Below are 17,593 nucleotides of genomic sequence, written 5' to 3'. Positions count from 1 at the left end.
GAGTACAGTATAATATACTGTATAGAATAGTAAAGTACAGAGTACAGTATAATGTAATGTATAGAATAGTAAAGTACAGAGTACAGTATAATATACTGTATAGAATAGTAAAGTACAGAGTACAGTATAATGTACTGTATAGAATAGTAAAGTACAGAGTACAGTATAATGTAATGTATAGAATAGTAAAGTACAGAGTACAGTATAATGTAATGTACCCATTGAGGGGAGAATCCCACATAGGGAAAGAACGTCTGCTGTAACTGAAGCTGGTCACATGGCTCCTCTATTAACGGACCAGAGTCACTCGCCTGACGGGACAAGTACACACACACACACACACACACACACACACACACACACACACACACACACACACACACACAGTTAACACCATAATGCATGCACACACACACACACACGCACGCACACACACACAAACAACATGTTATTAGTTTTCATTTGTTTCCAGAAGAAAAAACTTGAGACATTTTTTCTCTTTAAATGTAATAAACATTTAAAAACATTAATATTTAAAGTTATAATTTTCCGCCTATCAACCTCAGAGTTTGAGGTTTGATTCAGATTATGTTAAAAAACACAAAACTGATGCTAAGCTAATGTTCAGTTAGAAAAACAATAACCACTGTTAACCACATTAATTCTGTTAATGTTTCCATTAGAATAATAATAATTCATTGATGAGGTGATTAATGAGCTGGTTGAGATAAGTGGACTTTCTTAGGTTTCTTAGGTTCCCTGTGGCCCCTGAGGCCCTTTAGGTCCCTGTGGCCCTTTAGGTCCCTGTGGCCCCTGAGGCCCTTTAGGTCCCTGTGGCCCCTGAGGCCCTTTAGGTCCCTGTGGCCCCTGAGGCCCCTGAGGCCCTTTAGGCCTCTGTGGCCCCTGAGGCCCTTTAGGTCCCTGTGGCCCCTGAGGCCCTTTAGGCCTCTGTGGCCCTTTAGGCCTCTGTGGCCCCTGAGGCCCCTGAGGCCCTTTAGGCCTCTGTGGCCCCTGAGGCCCTTTAGGTCCCTGTGGCCCCTGAGGCCCTTTAGGTCCCTGTGGCCCCTGAGGCCCTTTAGGTCCCTGTGGCCCCTGAGGCCCTTGAGGCCCCTGAGGCCCTTTAGGTCCCTGTGGCCCCTGAGGCCCTTGAGGCCCCTGAGGCCCTTTAGGTCCCTGTGGCCCCTGAGGCCCTTTAGGCCTCTGTGGCCCTTTATGTCCCTGTGGCCCCTGAGGCCCTTTAGGTCCCTGAGGCCCTTTAGGTCCCTGTGGCCCCTGAGGCCCTTTAGGCCTCTGTGGCCCTTTATGTCCCTGTGGCCCCTGAGGCCCTTTAGGTCCCTGTGGCCCCTGAGGCCCTTGAGGCCCCTGAGGCCCTTTAGGTCCCTGTGGCCCCTGAGGCCCTTTAGGCCTCTGTGGCCCTTTAGGCCTCTGTGGCCCCTGAGGCCCTTGAGGTCCCTGTGGCCCCTGAGGCCCTTTAGGTCCCTGTGGCCCCTGAGGCCCTTTAGGTCCCTGTGGCCCCTGAGGCCCTTTAGGCCTCTGTGGCCCCTGAGGCCCTTGAGGTCCCTGTGGCCCCTGTGGCCCTTGAGGCCCTTTAGGTCCCTGTGGCCCCTGAGGCCCTTTAGGCCTCTGTGGCCCCTGAGGCCCTTGAGGTCCCTGTGGCCCCTGAGGCCCTTGAGGTCCCTGTGGCCCCTGAGGCCCTTGAGGCCCCTGCAGCTTTGCGACTCACCACCACGTGGAAGGGGCTGTTGGGAATGTGTTCCCCTCCGAACCGGATGGTGATGACGTACTTCCCCGGCTCCGGGGCCGTGTAGTAGATATCAAACGTCCCGTCTGCGTTCTCCACCACGTCCACGTCCAGCTCCGCTCCGTCAGGAGTCGACACCTTACAGGTGACTTTACCTTTCCCAGCAGCCTTTGCGTCCACGGTGATGACGGTCTCCTCGCCAATCTGGATGGTCGGGCCGATCCCTGATCCTGACGAGGACACGAGTCATGAACATCGTCCTGAACGTAAAGTCACTTTTATATAAAAACATTTGATCAAACCCATTTTTGTCATGTAACTGAACAAAGTTTAATCACAACTCACCCAGACCGTGTCCTCCAATCGACACTGTGGGAAAACAACAGTTTCAGGAGAAGAAATCCAATTGGTTGATAGAGCAGTGATGGGCGGAGCCTGACCTGTGACCAGACACTTGCTAGCGTCCCCGGTGGGCAAGGCGTGGATTCTGTACGGCGAGTACGGTATCTCGTCTCCTCCGTATTTGATGGTGATGGTGTAGCGTCCCGTCATGTCGGGGACGTACGACACCGTGTACGTCCCGTCCCGGTTGTCTCGGATGTTTGCCTTCTTAGGTTTTCCCTCCGGATCCTGGACATGTGCGGTTTGTGAACACGTATGACAAACAGTAACGTTAAAACACTGAAGTGACGCGCTGCACATCAATGGTCTCACACCATGAGCCACATGACCGCGGTTTCTCCTGCAAAGAGAAACGGGAGCAGCCTCAGAACAAACTGATTCTGTAAGCGTTCGATTCCTCGTCCGTGTCTTCTACGTGTGTGTCAGCACTTCTTCACCAGAGACATTTGTTTTAGTTTCTTCATGTTTGTGTCCCGTGTTAGAAGCTCCCCCCCCCCCCACTCAGTGAATCAGTGGAGGATCCTCTGCTGTGTTCACACTGCTCCTAGATCTACACTTTATACAGGAGCTCAGGAGGAGAAGACAAACTGAGTCTCACTCTTTGTGTTCACACATGATCCTCCACTGTGGACTAGTTAGTGGCCTCTGGACTGGATAGTGGATTCTGGACTGTGGACTGGGCGGCAGCTGGTTTGAGACCAGTGGTGTTGGCAGCGTTTATCATCAAGTGTGTCACACAGGGTCTAAATCTACTGGAGCAGCAGGAGGATGGAGGATGGATGGAGGCACTCTGGTTAGTGGAGAACTGAAAACCATGTGTCTGTTACATCATTAGACAAACTGATGGGAGACCACAGAGGAGGGGGGGGGGGGGGGGGGGGACAGAGGACAGAGGAGGAGGCATAAAACACAAACTAACTTAAACCAGATTGTTTTCTTATTAAACTTGATGTTTTCTTCTTCAGTCTCGTTCTTGTGAAGATTCTCAGACTGAAGTTAAAGTTTCTGTGAACACGAGGTTTCAGGATTCACAGTTTTTTTACTTTTAAAACTCAGCAAACAACACAAACTTCCCTGAATTTACATGTAAAGAAACTTTATATGCTTGCTGCTAAAATGTTGTAATTAAAACATTTAAGAGCAGATGAAGCAGAAATACCGGTAGAAAGTTTGGGTTCGAACTATAAAGCCACTTTTAAACTCTTAATCTGTACAGATGTACAATAATATGTAGTCTCTGAGGGGGGGGGGGACGAGGGGTGAGACGAGGGGTGAGGGAGGGGTGAGGGAGGGTGAGGTGATGCCTTACACAGCCTCTCCTCAGAATACTGAAGGGGATGGTTTTCTTTACTATATGAGTCTCCCACACCCTCCGGGCCCAGTCCTCCACAAACACAGAGGCCTCTCGCCTGCTTCCATCCGGACCCTGCAGCACGCAGCGCCACCCGGAGGCCGCCAGGGGCACGGCAGGACGTCACATGGAGAGTTTGAATCAGGGTTAAAGAGTCAGTGACACAGAAACTGTTCTGATTATTGACGACTCATAAAGAATATAAATCATCGTTTCAGGCCACGCCCACAAATCAGTGTTTTCAAATAATGGAAACTTTAATTCACAGGTTCTGATTTTCCAGCTCATGATCTGATGTTTATCTGTAAATTAACGATGTCACCTGGTTTAAATCGTCATGGAAACAGAGAAACTGTTGGTTCCAACTACAACGAACTTCCTGTTTGTTGTAGTTGAGTAAAAAAGGAAAAGAGTTAAACGAGGTGACGAAGGATTTGTTAACTCACGTCAGAGTTTCCTTCAGACAAACAACAAATTTATTAAGTGTTAATGAAACAGAAAATGTTTCACAGCTCTGAGACGTGAGCAGCAGGAATATGAGTGAAATGAATCTGGTTTAATCTTCGATGCAGCTCAAAGTCAAAAAGAATCAACACTAAGATCTGTTTCTCAAACGTTCTTCACTTCACAGCTGGTTTGAAGAACCATGTTAGTTGGAACCTTTTATTCTGAGCTGGTGTCCGTCAGGACGCTGAGACTCACCAGGATCTGGACGGTGAGCAGTCCCTCTCCAGCGTCCCGGGCATCGATGGTGAACTCCACCGGCAGACTGGCCGGGACCCCTGATGCGTTCAGACCGGGACCGCTGGCTCGAACTTTACTGGCATCGTGAGCCGGTAACGTCTTGATCTTGAACGGACTGAGAAGAGACGTTTGAGACGTTAGACCTCGACCATGAAGACAAAGAGGACGGAATCACAAACTGATCTGTGCAGTACTGACCTGCGAGGAACCTCCTGGTCGGCGTACTTCACACACACCGTGTACGGGCCATCGTTGGCAGGAGTGTAGTTCACCGTGTGAGTCCCGTCACTGTTGTCGCTGATGCTGATGGGTTCGGTCACACCTGAGGAGAAACGTGTCATCGTGTGATCAATCATTGAGGCTGAGGTCTGAGTCCATGGACGTGTCTCTCAGGAATCAGAAGAAGAAGAACCAGTGTGGCTTTCGTGGTCTCACCTGTCGGACCGTAGAGCTGAACCTCTAGCGGAGCGACGCCGGCCTTGCTGCAGTCGACAATGAACGTCTGGGAGACGTGAGCTCTGACTCCACTTCCCAGTCCAGGACCTGAACATCTCACCTTACTGGGATCCACCAGCTCTCGCACCGGGACCCTGAAAGGACTTCCTGTGACACCAACACTCAGGTGAGTTTCACCCCAGCTGAACTTTTGAAGATCTAAACTCAGGATTTAATAAAGTGGATCCGTCACCTTGGATAGGGAGACCTCCAAACGTGATGTTGACGTCGTACTCTCCAGGAGTGAAGGGGATGTACTCCACGCTGCAGCTGCCATCTTTGTTGTCTTTACACGACATCTTCGCCTCAGACGGACCCTCAATGGCCAAACCCAGACCCCCGGTGCCTGCTCCCCTGAGGAACAACCAGACGATGAGAAACCAGACAGTGGCTGTCGGACATCTTCAGATGTGTGTCATGTTGGACGTAGTTGAAAGGTGAACTGACCTGGTCTCGACGGTGAAACGGTTCGGTTTGTTGACCAGTCCTTCCTCCAGACCTGGACCGTACGCTCGCACTCGACTGGGATCACAACCCTCCGTCACCGTCACTCTGAACGGACTCTTCGGCAGAGAGACGTCGTCGAACAGGACGTCAATCAGATGTAAACCTGACGACAGAAAGAGACGAGAGAAGAATCACAGAATTGTCACCTGACACCTGGACGCCACACAGACGGGAGGAGGCGTCATGATGTCATCACTGCAGACGGCCATAAGAATGATGCTCTGCTATCGAGTTCATGTGAATCAGGGAAATATGACCGGAGGGACCACACATCCCATCAGGCTGCCGTGGGCGGGAGGAGGAACGTCTGAGATACCTCCGCCTGGTTGTGTCCAACTCTAAGTTCAAGTTCAAGTCACGAGTCGTAAAAATAAGAACCTGGGCTTAGATATAAAACACACTGACAGCGCCACCTATTGTCCAAATAGACAATCATTTTGTTTGGCAACTTATGGCTGAGCTCAGCGGTTTGTACGTTAATCACACAAGAAAAAAGTTTTATGTTCAAATGAACGTGATGTCACAAGTGGCGCTGTTGTAACTGGTGGTTACTAATAGTAACCTCAGTTCTCAGCTGACGTCAGTGAGAAGCTGTTGCTCAAAGGTTCCTGAGAATCATTCAGATTTAGAACCAACAACCTTTCGCACACACACACAGAAAACAGACATCACACATTGTGTGTGTGTGTGTGAGCAGACCACACGCCTCTCTGAGTATTCCTGTCCCACAATGCACTGGGCTCCAACATGTCACAGGTTACTATCAATGGAAAACCATCTGTCTGCAGCTATTTATACCCAGAGTGCATCACTCGCTCGTTAGAGACTCGACTCACTTCACTGAAACACTTTCATATAATAATCATAATATTCACATTATAAAATAATAAAGTTAACTTCTGGTGTCCATTTGATCATCAGTTTTCAACACGAGGAATTTTTTTAAACCACAAACACATCTCTTTACTGCGACTTTTTAAAACCCAGCAGGGATTTTACTTTTGTGGATTTTAGTTTAACGACGTGTTGCTTTGGAAGAAAAACATCTATAAACCAGCAGCAGCTCTGCAGCCTCCTACGAACACAGACGCGTGTGACTCCTCACCGTCCTCATACGGCGTGTACTCCACCCTGTACGTCCCGTCGCCCTTGTCGGTTATGTAGGCGTCTGTGTTGGCGCCTAACGGGTTGGAGATGCAGGTTTTGATTTGACTGCCACTTTTGTAGAGCGACCGAGCATCGACGATGAAATGTGTGGTCACTTCCCTCAGGACGCCTGCGGACCAGAAACAAATCAAACATTCATTAGTGAGGACGCAGCAGATGTTGATCAGGAAACAGGAAGCAGTCGTCATGTTATTCAGCCTCTGTGCAACATTCACACTTTTCATGAATTTGTTTTAAAAGAGAAGGAAACATAACGAGGAAAGTTCAAGTTTGAATGAGCTGCAGACTTTATTACGTGTCAGTAAATAAACCAATGAGAGCTGACGTCAAGAAACAGACTTCGGACCAGAGACTAAAAACATGAACCTCGACCTACTGACTTTAATCATTCTCTGACCACGACATAAAAATACTGGATTTACAGGTATAAATAATAATAAAATAAAACAGATACACAACAAACAGTTGTGATGTTGTTGAGTGACAGCTGTCCCTCGCAGTGAGGGAGCAGCTGATTGGCTGATGCAGAGCGGAGTGGACGAGCGGGGGTGTAAGGTTTGACCATGTCCTGGATGTAGACTGGACCCGATCCGTTCACAGCACGGTACCAAGTACTAGAGTCTTGAAACGGATGCGGGCAGCTACTGGTAACCAGTGAAGGGAGCGGAGGAGTGTGAGTGAACTCAGGTTAAAGACCAGTGGAGCTGCTGGTTTCTGGATGAGCTGCAGAGGTCGGATGGCAGCAGCAGGTAGACCTGCCAGGAGGGAGGGGCAGTAGTCTATAGAGCCTGGACCATAACCTGGACCAGAACCTGGACCAGAGCCTGGACCAGAGCCTGGACCAGAGCCTGGACCAGAGCCTGCGCCGCCTTCTGAGTGAGAAGGGGGCGTATTCGCCTGATTTTGTGCAGCATGAAGCTACAGGAACGTGTTGATGTTATTGATGTGACATTCGAAAGATAGAGTGCTGTCAAGGACGACACCCAGAGTCTTGACTTGGGGAGATGGAGAAACTGTGGCGTTGTCAAGTGTAAGTGAAAAACTGTTACATTGGACCAGAGTGGACTCGGTGCCGACAAGGAGAAGTTCAGTTTTACTGCAGTTAAGTTTGAGGAAATCTTGAGTGAACCAGGATTTGATTTCTAAGAGGCAATCAGAGAGGAAAGATGGTGGGAGGGCAATGTTGGGCTTGGTGCAAAGATAGAGCTGGGTGTCGTCCGCATAGCAGCGGAAATAATGACCAAAATTATGATCATTTAGAGTCAAATAGACCATAAAGCACCGTATGTATTGGGGGGTGCGGGTGGATACACAGTGTGATTGACAGCTAGTACCGTCCAATGGGTACAGAAACTCACAAAGCAACAGGCGACCTCATGGTGGGTCGATAGTTTCATTAATTTAGTTTCTAATGAGCAGCTTGAATTTCCTGAAAAGTAAAACTGAACAGATCTGATGACGTTTGAATTATTCAGATTTGATAGAGATTTATTTCTTGATTTAATAAAATCAAAAAGTTAACTCTGTAGAAAAGTTTCTTCTCACCTCTGGGTTCGACTCCAGGTCCGTGGACCTTGACTCCGCTGGTGTCGACAGCCGGCTCCACCTGCAGGCGGACGGGGAACTTGGGCACGGCGTGTCCTCCATATTTGATGGTGATGGCGTACGTGCCCTGGAACTGTGGGATGTAGGTGATGGAGTACGTCCCGTCGCTGTTGTTCTGGATGTGAACTTCAGCTTTGGCTCCAGAGTCTGAGATAATCTCAATGGTGAGCTCCGCCTCTCCGGCTTTGGAGCAGTCCACCGTGAACGATCCGTCCTCGTTGACTTTGCCTCGCTCTAGGCCGGGGCCGCTCGCCGTCACCTTGCTGGGATCGAAGGCGGTATGCACCACGGCCTTGAAGGGGGAGCCGGGGATGTGCTGGTCAGCGAACAGGATATTGATGGCGTACTCACCGGGCTCAGTCGGCAGGTAGGAGACCGAACAGGAGCCGTCACCGTTGTCCTGACATTCGATCTTTGCTTCGCACGGCCCCTCCACCGTCAGGCCCAAACCGCCGGTGCCCGCTCCCTTTGTGTCAATGGCAAAGGGGGCGGGTTTACCCACAATGCCTCCCTGAAGACCTAGACCATAGGCACGCACCTGGAGGGTTCAGATGAAACAGACGATCAGTCTGAGGTTTGAAACGGAGCATTTAACTGAAGGGGGCGTTTAACTGGATGAAAAAAAGATTTAAATGAATTTGATAAATTTATTTTATGAGTAAAAACATTAAGCTCAGGAGACTCCGATCTTTTCTTCTTCTTCACTTTAAATGCGACTCACCTTGGTCGGGTCAGGCGGCATCACGCTCTCCACAGTGAACGGACTTCCTGGGACGGGGTGTCCGTCATAGCAGATATCCAGTCTGAACGGCCCCTCCTCAGGGGGGATGTATTTCACTGTGTGAAGCTCATTGGCTGTGCCCGACTCAAGCTTGCAGGGGATTGGTCGACGTGACGGGGAGGTGATCTTGACCTCCAGTTTGCCCTGACCTCCAGCTCCTCGTGTACTGATGGTGAACTCCTGATCTTTCCCAACATCCACCTCTTCGTTTAAAAAAAACAAAACAGACATGATGTTCGCTCAGAGAAACTTATTTTATTTTAATTATTTAGATTTGAATAATATATTATTAATAATACTTTTATGTCTGATGTTTGACTTACTGTTGTTCAGCCCTTGAACTTTGACCTTGTTCAGGTCCATAGGGGGCGCCACACTGATGTTAAAGGGACTTTTAGGGATGGGGTCTCCTCCGTGACAAACTGTGACGGACACGTTGCCCTGAGACAAACAGTGAACATGGTTTACTGAGCTTCATTGCTCGTCTTCATGTTTTAACGGCGGATGGCGGAGAAAGGCGTGGTCTCACCTGCTGGAACGGCCGTGTAGCGGACGGTGTAGGAGTAGTCGTGGTTGTCGATGATCTCGAAGTCTCTGACGGCTTCACCTTTAGTGGCCGCAGTGAAATGAACCTCGGGTTTGGCTTTTCCTGCTCCTTTAGTGTAGATGGTGAAGTGAGTTGGTTTCCCCACCTCCACACCTGAAGGAGAAGACATTACATCATGAGGCTCAGGATCTACTGCTCACTTTCTTTCTTTAAAGTTTCTCTCTCACCTGTTTTATTCAGTCCAGGTCCTTCTGCTCGGACTTTAGCTGCATCATGGGAGGGATCCACCTTTATTCTGAAGGGGCTGATGGGTATTTCCTGTTGTAACATAAAAGGTGAGGGTGCGTTCAGGTGAGCTCAGTGTTTTGTTTCAGAGGTCGTTAAGCTGCGTCTCACCTGATCAGCGAACAGGACCATGATGGTGTACTGTCCGGACCGGGGGCATGTACTTCACCGTGAACGTGTCGTTGTCGTTCTTGATGATGTCGAAGTCGATGTCGGCCTCGGCAGGTCCGACCACACCTGGAGCACATTTGATCCCGATGCTGACGTCACCTGCAGGAAAAAAAATACTTTATCAGGAATGATGTGAAAAAAAACTTAATTATTAAAACATTATGAAGAAGTAACAGAGGACGTATGACGTCACAGATATCCGACCCTGGCCGGCCTCGCTGCAGTCCACGGTGAAGTACGTCGGCTCGTTGGCCTTCAGTCCCGTCTTCTCCACGCCTGGACCGTAAACCTTCACGTTCTCCGGATGGCTGCCTTCACCGATCGTCACCTGGTCCGCAACATAACATTTTATATGTATATATATTTCTTATGCCTTTGTATTTGCTATTTGACACATTTTATTATTATTGTTTCTATGATGTTAATTCAAAGAAACAACTCATCAACAAATAAACAACAACAGATAAGTGAATAACCTTTAATAATTTCACATTGTTTCATATAAATCTGAGCCTGCGGAGAACCTCAGGGTTCTAACCTGGGTCCTCTTTGGTTCTGTCACTAAGTGTCAAAATAAACATCAATAATTTTCATTTATATTAATATGTGGATGATGTAAAAATGATTGTATCTGTGAAATGATCCTTTAAATATGAAATATAATAGATATCAGTTATTATAAATCTTAGTTTTGCTGCCTCAGTGTTTAAACTTGTTTTTTGATTTAAAGAAATCTGTTTAATGGTGTTTGAGTGAACGAGGCTTCGTACCCTGAACGGGCTGTTGGGGACGTTGACTTCGCCCCAGGTGACGATGATGGTGTGTTTGATGGGTTTAGTGGGAATATAAACGCAGAGGAAGGTGCTGTCCTCATTTTCTGTGATCTGTATGTCGATGGGGAAACCCTCGGCGTCCTGGAAACACAAACACGTCACGTAGCTGCATCACGACAGAAGAACGACGTTTGATTGAAACCAGCTGAAGGTCACCTGAGCGTAGAGCTTCAGTTCTCCTCGTCCGGCTCCGTGAGCATCGATGGTGAAGTCAGCAGGTTTGTTGACGATGCAGCCGAGAGGCTCCAGACCAGGACCGTAACATTTCACCTGAGGACGTCCAACACGTTATTAACAGTAAACAGTTCACATGTGTTAAATCATTTGAAGGTTGGTGGTCAAACCTTCTCTGGGAAGATGTCGTTGGCAGCAGAGAGGATGTGAGCCATGAACGGACTGTCCTTGATGTCCTCGTCGTCACAAATGACGTGGACGGCGAAGTCGCCGGGTTCAGTCGGCCAGTAACGAACGTCACATGATCCGTCACCTTTATCGTCACACTCGATCTTGGCTTGCGAGGGGCCCTCGATGGAGAAGCCTGTACAAAACACCTGAGTCAAACCTTTTACTTCAAAATAAAACCTCAGTCTCTAGTGTTCATCCTCTGGGGAGCAGGAGTGTGATGGGTTCATGTTAAATCTGTAAGTTTAATATTTATATTTCATGTAAAGTTTTATGGATTAATTTCTCTGAGACGATGAATAAACACAAAATATAAAACAATATCATTTTTAACAGCTCAAAATCGGATTTCATGTTAAAAACTTTACGTACTATAGCGTCCGTCCATTATTTCTCTGTTTGCTGATGACACTGCTGTTTATCTGTTTTCCCTGGAATAATATGAAACTAGAAACAACAGACATCCTACTGTCTCAGTTTTCTGTGACAAAACAGAAAGAATTTTTACTTTCATTCCAAATTAACTTTGAGTTTCATGAACTGTGCAGCGACGCTTTTAAAATCAAATATTGCCGTCAAATGTTCCCCGTGGTAATTTGTGTGGTGATGTTTCGTCAACACGTACCGAGCGTTCCCACCTCCGTCCCGATGGCCTCCACCACAAAGTCCGCACTCTTCCCGACCAATCCAGTCTCCAGCCCCGGGCCCCAGGCCCTCACCTTCTGAGGCCCCGCCTCCTCACCTACCTGCACTTCAAACGGACTGAAAACGTAATGTTAGACATTATTACACAACATTTAAAGATTTAACTGATACAAAATCATCTGCCATTAGACAAAAGATATTTTATATCTTTTAATACCAAAAACTATAACGAGAATATAAGTAACAACATAATATATAACAAATCATTTAAATATATTAATTCAGTCATTTTACAAAGAAATAACCACAAACAACAACCTGAATGTTTTAATTTGTTCTGTTGGTCAGAAAAGAAAATGGAATCAATGAAACATGAGGACATTTTTGATGTGAGACCAAACTAATCAAGACTTTAAGATCTTTAAAAAAGAGAAAAGTGTTACATGTTTCATGAAAGCTGCAGAATATTGTTCTTCACAATCTGAACCTCTGGAATTCCTCAAGGCTCGATGCTAGATCCCTTATAATTCTGTGTTTACATGGAAACGATAAATATAATAACTAGAACATTTCAATTGAAACAGGATGTGCTGCTGTGTTTGTGGCTCAGGTGATCGAGTCTCACCTGCGTGGGATGCTGTGTCCCCCCCAGGTGACGGTGACGATGTATTTTCCCGTCATGATGGGATAATAATTACACTCAAACACACAGTTTTCCACCTCCAGGACCTTCACCGGCTCCTCAAGACCGTCTGAGTTCAAGATACAAATATCACTTAGACTGAAAATGGCCAACAAATCAAAAGTGATCAATGGGTGGCGGCGTCTTACTTGGTCCCTTCACGGTGACTTCGAGTTCACCGCTGCCGCCTCCTTTAGTGTAAACTTTAAAATCTGCCACTTCTTTCACCCTCAGACCTTTTGGCTGCAGGCCGCGGCCTGAGGCTCGGCAGGCGTTCGGGTTGCAGGCTGTTGGACCAATCAGGAGGAGACGCAGGACACTGATTAGACTGGAGGTGACATGAAACTAACAAAAAGAATAAATCTAAAACTGAATCTAACTTCACGAGCTGACGTTAAGAGGTGAAACAAAAAAACTGGTGCGAGTTTAACAATAAGATCAGATTTTTATTTCAACTGTTTTTAACTAACTTTCATGTTTAGCTTTTCAGGAAACTACCTGAGGGAGACGAAAGATTTTCTTCAGGTTAATTAATTATTACATATTTAGAGATTTCATATCTTTTACTTTAAAACACAAAAAAAGTAAAGTTGGAATAATTCTATTTCCCAAGACATTATATTTTTATCAGTGTTTACAAAAGACAAAATATAACAATTCAAATTTTTTTTTAGAATTTACTGACTCTAGTTCACCTTAATTTGAAATGGGATTTTAAATAATAATTTCATAATTAAATTTTCAATCTGAATGTTTCTATAAAGTAAAAAACACATAAGACTGTTTTTAAATGCAAAATATTTTAACTGAATTATTAAAACAATAAACTGACAATAGACAATAAATTAAATTTTTCATTATTACTATCAATCCTGAATCCAAAATGTAAACCTGAACTCAGGTGTTAAAGTCTGGATTCAGATCATCATCAATGAAACTGAGATAACAGACTGTGTTAGTGAGGCTGAAAGAAACAAGCAGCAAAGATGAAGTGAGATGAAGCGGGAGGAGGAGGAGGAGGAGGAAGAGCTGCAGGTTCAGAACTGAATCAAACCATCTTAAATAAATAATATGTTCATATAATAACAGAGGCTGGTGTTAGATGGAGGAAGAAGAGTCACTGAAGCTGAAGCAGGTGATGAAGATAATTTAAATATGTGAAATGATTATTCACATGTAAAGGTCACATACTGTTTAATAAGAGGCTACATGTTAAGTTAATTAAAAATAAAATAAGAGGTTTATAAAGGGGCGGGGCCTTCAAACAAAAACTGACAATTTAATTATATTAAAAATAAATGTACGAATTTTAATTTCTTTATGTAAAAAGAAAGATTTTCTGAATCTATTCAGTGACGTCTTTGTTCAAATCTACAGAGCGTGCGTGTGAGCAGGAGTATTTATAGATTCTCATCAAAGATTTCTTCAGAGTTTCACGTTACAGGAATTATTGAATTATTTAATTGTGAATGAAAACACTGAATGTGAATCTGAACATTATGAACTTTAATGTACGTGGCTGTAATGTAATAATGATCATTTCTTAAACTGTTAATTGTACGAGTCTCGTGAGTTTCTCTGTATCTTAGCAACCATTAAAAGCTCGAACAACAATGTTGATGAAGAAGAAGAATTAGGTAGAACTTGTAAAATACATATTTTTGCACAAAATTGGCTCTAATCAGAATATCTGCCGATAAATTTGTTCTCAACAGATGAAACATGTTTTAAAAATGTTTAAATGTTTCTGAGCTGAAGATATAAAACTCAGTTGATCAGCGTCTTTAGTTAAAGTGGCGTTAATCACTGAGAGAGGCTCCGCCCCCCCACAGCCGCTCAGTGGCAGTGAAGACGAAGCAGCTGCTGCACATGCTACAAACAGGAAACGCAGAGAGGTGGAGGCAGGATGTTTGAGTTCAGGTGGAAGGAAACCAGGTGAGCCTCCAGCCCCAGCCCTGCCCTCAACCCCCCCAGCCTCTACTAACTTGGTCGCCTGGGTTTGGGCGGCGTTGGAGGGGGGGCTCTCCGTGTCTTGTCTGAGGGAGGGGTGCGAGTGGACTGAGGTACCATCTGCACCGGAGAGCCGGGAGGTTGGGCGCTCTGTGGAACTGCAGGAGGGAACAACAGTGATGACAGATGTAGATATAAGAGGAAAGACACCTCCGCACCAGCAGGTGGCGCTGCCGCAAGACCAGAACCAGGAAGACAAGATTTCTTTGTTCAAATCCCAAACAAATTCCAATCCAAGATTTTAAAATCACAAATCAAGACTCAACTCCAGAGTCAAATTCACACAAACAAGTAAATCAAATCTTCGGATCAAGTTTTAAACAGTCGAGAAACAAGAAAACAAGCAAACAATTAAAGCAGCATCAGCACCTTAGGGCGCAGTACTCCACAGTACTCCAGTACTCCACAGTACTCCACAGTACTCCAGTACTCCACAGTACTCCACAGTACTACAGTACTCCACAGTACTCCACAGTACTACAGTACTACAGTACTCCACACTAGTTCAAATGCACCAAATGAACCGACTCGTGGTTCAAACATTATATCGTCGGGGGTGAAGACTGCAGAAATCAAAACAAGCTTCTGTCTTGAGTCAGGATTAGATGATCCCGACTCTAAACCTGAATCCTGACTGAGAACAGATTCAGGCCAAAACAAACGAGTACGGAATCAAAGAGAACCAGGTTCAAAGTTCAAGATCCTTTATCAAAACTTTATTTAAAACTAAAGTCAAGTCCGTCCACACCTCTGCCGACAGACCAATGAGGGAGGAGACTATGGATACGATGAACAGTTTCAACCAATCAAACATAAGAACTGGCGCGACTGTCCAATCAGATCCAGACTGAGCTTCATGTTTCATACGATCATTTTAAACCTTCGTCTGGTTAGAAACAGGATGTTACCGGAGGGTGGCTCAATCTTCACTCTTCTGATTATCAGATGATGAAAAGAACAAACATTACATTTCAGACATAAAATAAAAACAGTTTTTGAATGTGACCTGTTAAAATCCTCCTGGTTTCAGTTTAAACATCAGAACTTAGAAGAACCTTCAGACTCCAGCAGAACCAGTGCTGTGTGACACCTACCCTCACAGATGTGGACAGTGAAAGGGCTTGTGGGAATCTGCTGCCCGGCAAAGGTCACGCAGACGGTGTGCGCCCCCTCCAGGACGGGGACATAGGTGCAGCGGAAAATACTGTCCCCTTTGTTTTCCAGGACAATCTCCACTGTGTCCCTGCGACCGTTAGAGTCCACGATGATGACGCCCACGTCTCCGGCTCCCGCCCCTGGAGGACGGACAAAGAGACGTTTCCACACTTTGTCTTTGTTTGTTTCTCAGATGAATTGAAGTCGTTTAAAGCAACAGTTCAGTTTTTACCTGCTGTGTAAATGTCAAAGTACGTCGGCTTGTTGGCCACGTTCCCCATCGTCTGCAGCCCCGGCCCACGGGCCTGGACTCTGCTCGGGTCGCCCATCGCCTTGGAAACGTTCACGATGAAGGGACTTCTGTCAATGTCCTGCCCAGCGAACAGCACCTTCACCTGGTCAGAGAGGGAATCACAGGCCTGTCAGGTTTATTTCTTACAGACTTAAAACCAGTTTGATCGTGAATCTAAATGACGTTTTATCAGATGATGTTAAATCTTCTCCACTGAATCTGAAGATGTTCACATTCAGTTGTGTTCACTGAAGACGACCATGAGACGAAAGCTGAGGAGTAAGTGAACCTTTAAATAGTGTTTTTCTCACCTTATGAAGCCCCTCCACTTTGGGCAGGTAGACCACAGAGTAGGTTCTGTTCTTGTCGTTGTTGGGGATGACTCGAGCCTGATGGACACACACAGACCGGAGACTGACTTAACTTATTCTGATTTAACCATTTCATTTATTTAGGAGTGATGAGAGTTCCCACCTCCTCCGTATGTCCCTCTGGATCCTCCACGTAAACCAGAACCTCACCCAGTCCGGCCTCCACCGTCTCCACCAGGAACTCCGCTGGTTTCAGAACCATGTTCCCTCGAGGTTCGATACCTGAGACATGATGAAGGGTTAGCAATAGCATTGCCTAGCGTTAGCACCACCGATAGGTGATTATTTCAGATGCAAACTGATAAACGCAGACAAACATTAATTCACTAATTCATGAATAAGTCACATCGAGCTAATTACTTATAAAATCCACCATTTCTGATTTAAATGAACTTAAACAAATGAACTCAAATTCTTCGTAAAATGGAGCCGACAAAGTTCTGATGAATTTATCAACAAATATCAGTTCATCATCAGCACAAAATGTTTTCATTATGAATAACTCAGTTATAGCGGAGAGCCGAGAACAGAACCCAGAGGAACCTCACAGGTAAAAGTTTCAGTGGGATCATCTCACCTGAGTTTGATCTGTAGAATGTTTTAAAACATCAGGAAACACGTAACTAAGAAAAGTGACGAGTTGGTTTCCTCACCAGGTCCGAAAGCTTTGGCTCTTTTCGGGTGCAGAGTCTTTGCCCTCAAGGGGGCGCCGGGCTTTAGTTTGGCTTTAGGGAACTGAGACAGGTAGGTCATCACAGAGTGCTCGTCCACGTTTGGGTCGACAATCTCCTCTGGAGCGATCACCTGAAGAAGAACCACAACATGACGACAACATGACGACAACATGACCACAATGTTTAATCCTGAGGACGCAGACACACACATAAATCTCGAGTGTGTGTTTTTGTGCGTTAATTTGTTAGTGTGTTACCTGTGGAACTCCGAGCCAGTCGTCCGCCTGCTGCATGGCCTCTCTGGCGTTCTCCACCGGCTGACTGGGATCCCATGTTTCCCAGTCCGGACACAAACCTGAACGCATCACAGACATTAGTTTCTCCTGAAGCTGATTATTGATTGATTATTGATTAGCGATTAGCGTGTCATGTGTGTCAGAGCTCTGGTGCTCACCGGGGGCACAGTTGTCCACCAGTGCTCCGAGCGCCTTCCCGTCCCTCCAGTCTCGGTGGAAGTTGGTGATGGGGAGCTGAGGCACCTTGTTCTGGATCCAGCCCAGCAGACGCTGCTTTGGCGTCAGTTTCTTCGCGTCCTCGTCGTCCTCGTCCTCCCACATGGGCATGGAGATGGAGTAGTGGAGGATCAGGGTCCAGATCAGACCCAGGATCAACTTCAGGTTCCCGTCCACGATAGCTTTAGAGTCTGAGGGACAGAGGACGGGTGGAGACGTTA

The 17,593-nt window shown here is 46.3% G+C and overlaps 1 protein-coding gene and 1 long non-coding RNA gene across 2 annotated transcripts in view; one reads left to right on the top strand and one right to left on the bottom strand.

The window, feature by feature from the left end:
* Window positions 1-17,593, bottom strand: part of LOC117757608 (filamin-C-like) — a 32,240-nt gene that overhangs the window by 9,191 nt on the left and 5,456 nt on the right. Inside the window, 30 exon segments of the mRNA XM_034578889.1 lie at window positions 1,724-1,971; window positions 2,087-2,110; window positions 2,182-2,371; window positions 4,197-4,353; window positions 4,437-4,560; window positions 4,674-4,841; window positions 4,927-5,087; window positions 5,181-5,343; window positions 6,346-6,516; window positions 7,953-8,550; window positions 8,734-8,996; window positions 9,117-9,260; window positions 9,323-9,493; window positions 9,568-9,658; window positions 9,737-9,776; window positions 9,778-9,895; window positions 10,001-10,124; window positions 10,567-10,710; window positions 10,786-10,899; window positions 10,974-11,167; window positions 11,657-11,793; window positions 12,302-12,428; window positions 12,508-12,645; window positions 15,463-15,663; window positions 15,756-15,918; window positions 16,127-16,204; window positions 16,290-16,408; window positions 16,840-16,990; window positions 17,118-17,215; window positions 17,315-17,563. Of these exon segments, the coding sequence (XP_034434780.1) occupies window positions 1,724-1,971; window positions 2,087-2,110; window positions 2,182-2,371; window positions 4,197-4,353; window positions 4,437-4,560; window positions 4,674-4,841; window positions 4,927-5,087; window positions 5,181-5,343; window positions 6,346-6,516; window positions 7,953-8,550; window positions 8,734-8,996; window positions 9,117-9,260; window positions 9,323-9,493; window positions 9,568-9,658; window positions 9,737-9,776; window positions 9,778-9,895; window positions 10,001-10,124; window positions 10,567-10,710; window positions 10,786-10,899; window positions 10,974-11,167; window positions 11,657-11,793; window positions 12,302-12,428; window positions 12,508-12,645; window positions 15,463-15,663; window positions 15,756-15,918; window positions 16,127-16,204; window positions 16,290-16,408; window positions 16,840-16,990; window positions 17,118-17,215; window positions 17,315-17,563 (4,868 nt within the window).
* Window positions 6,867-17,593, top strand: part of LOC117757611 — an 11,992-nt gene continuing 1,265 nt past the window's right edge. The window contains exons 1-2 of the long non-coding RNA XR_004613164.1: window positions 6,867-6,906; window positions 17,577-17,581. This is a non-coding gene — a long non-coding RNA (uncharacterized LOC117757611). The remainder of the gene's footprint in view (window positions 6,907-17,576; window positions 17,582-17,593) is intronic.

The sequence above is a fragment of the Hippoglossus hippoglossus genome, chromosome 23, assembly GCF_009819705.1.
Source record: "Hippoglossus hippoglossus isolate fHipHip1 chromosome 23, fHipHip1.pri, whole genome shotgun sequence".
In the NCBI taxonomy this organism is placed as follows: domain Eukaryota; kingdom Metazoa; phylum Chordata; class Actinopteri; order Pleuronectiformes; family Pleuronectidae; genus Hippoglossus; species Hippoglossus hippoglossus.
This window is presented reverse-complemented; position numbering and strand designations above follow the sequence as displayed.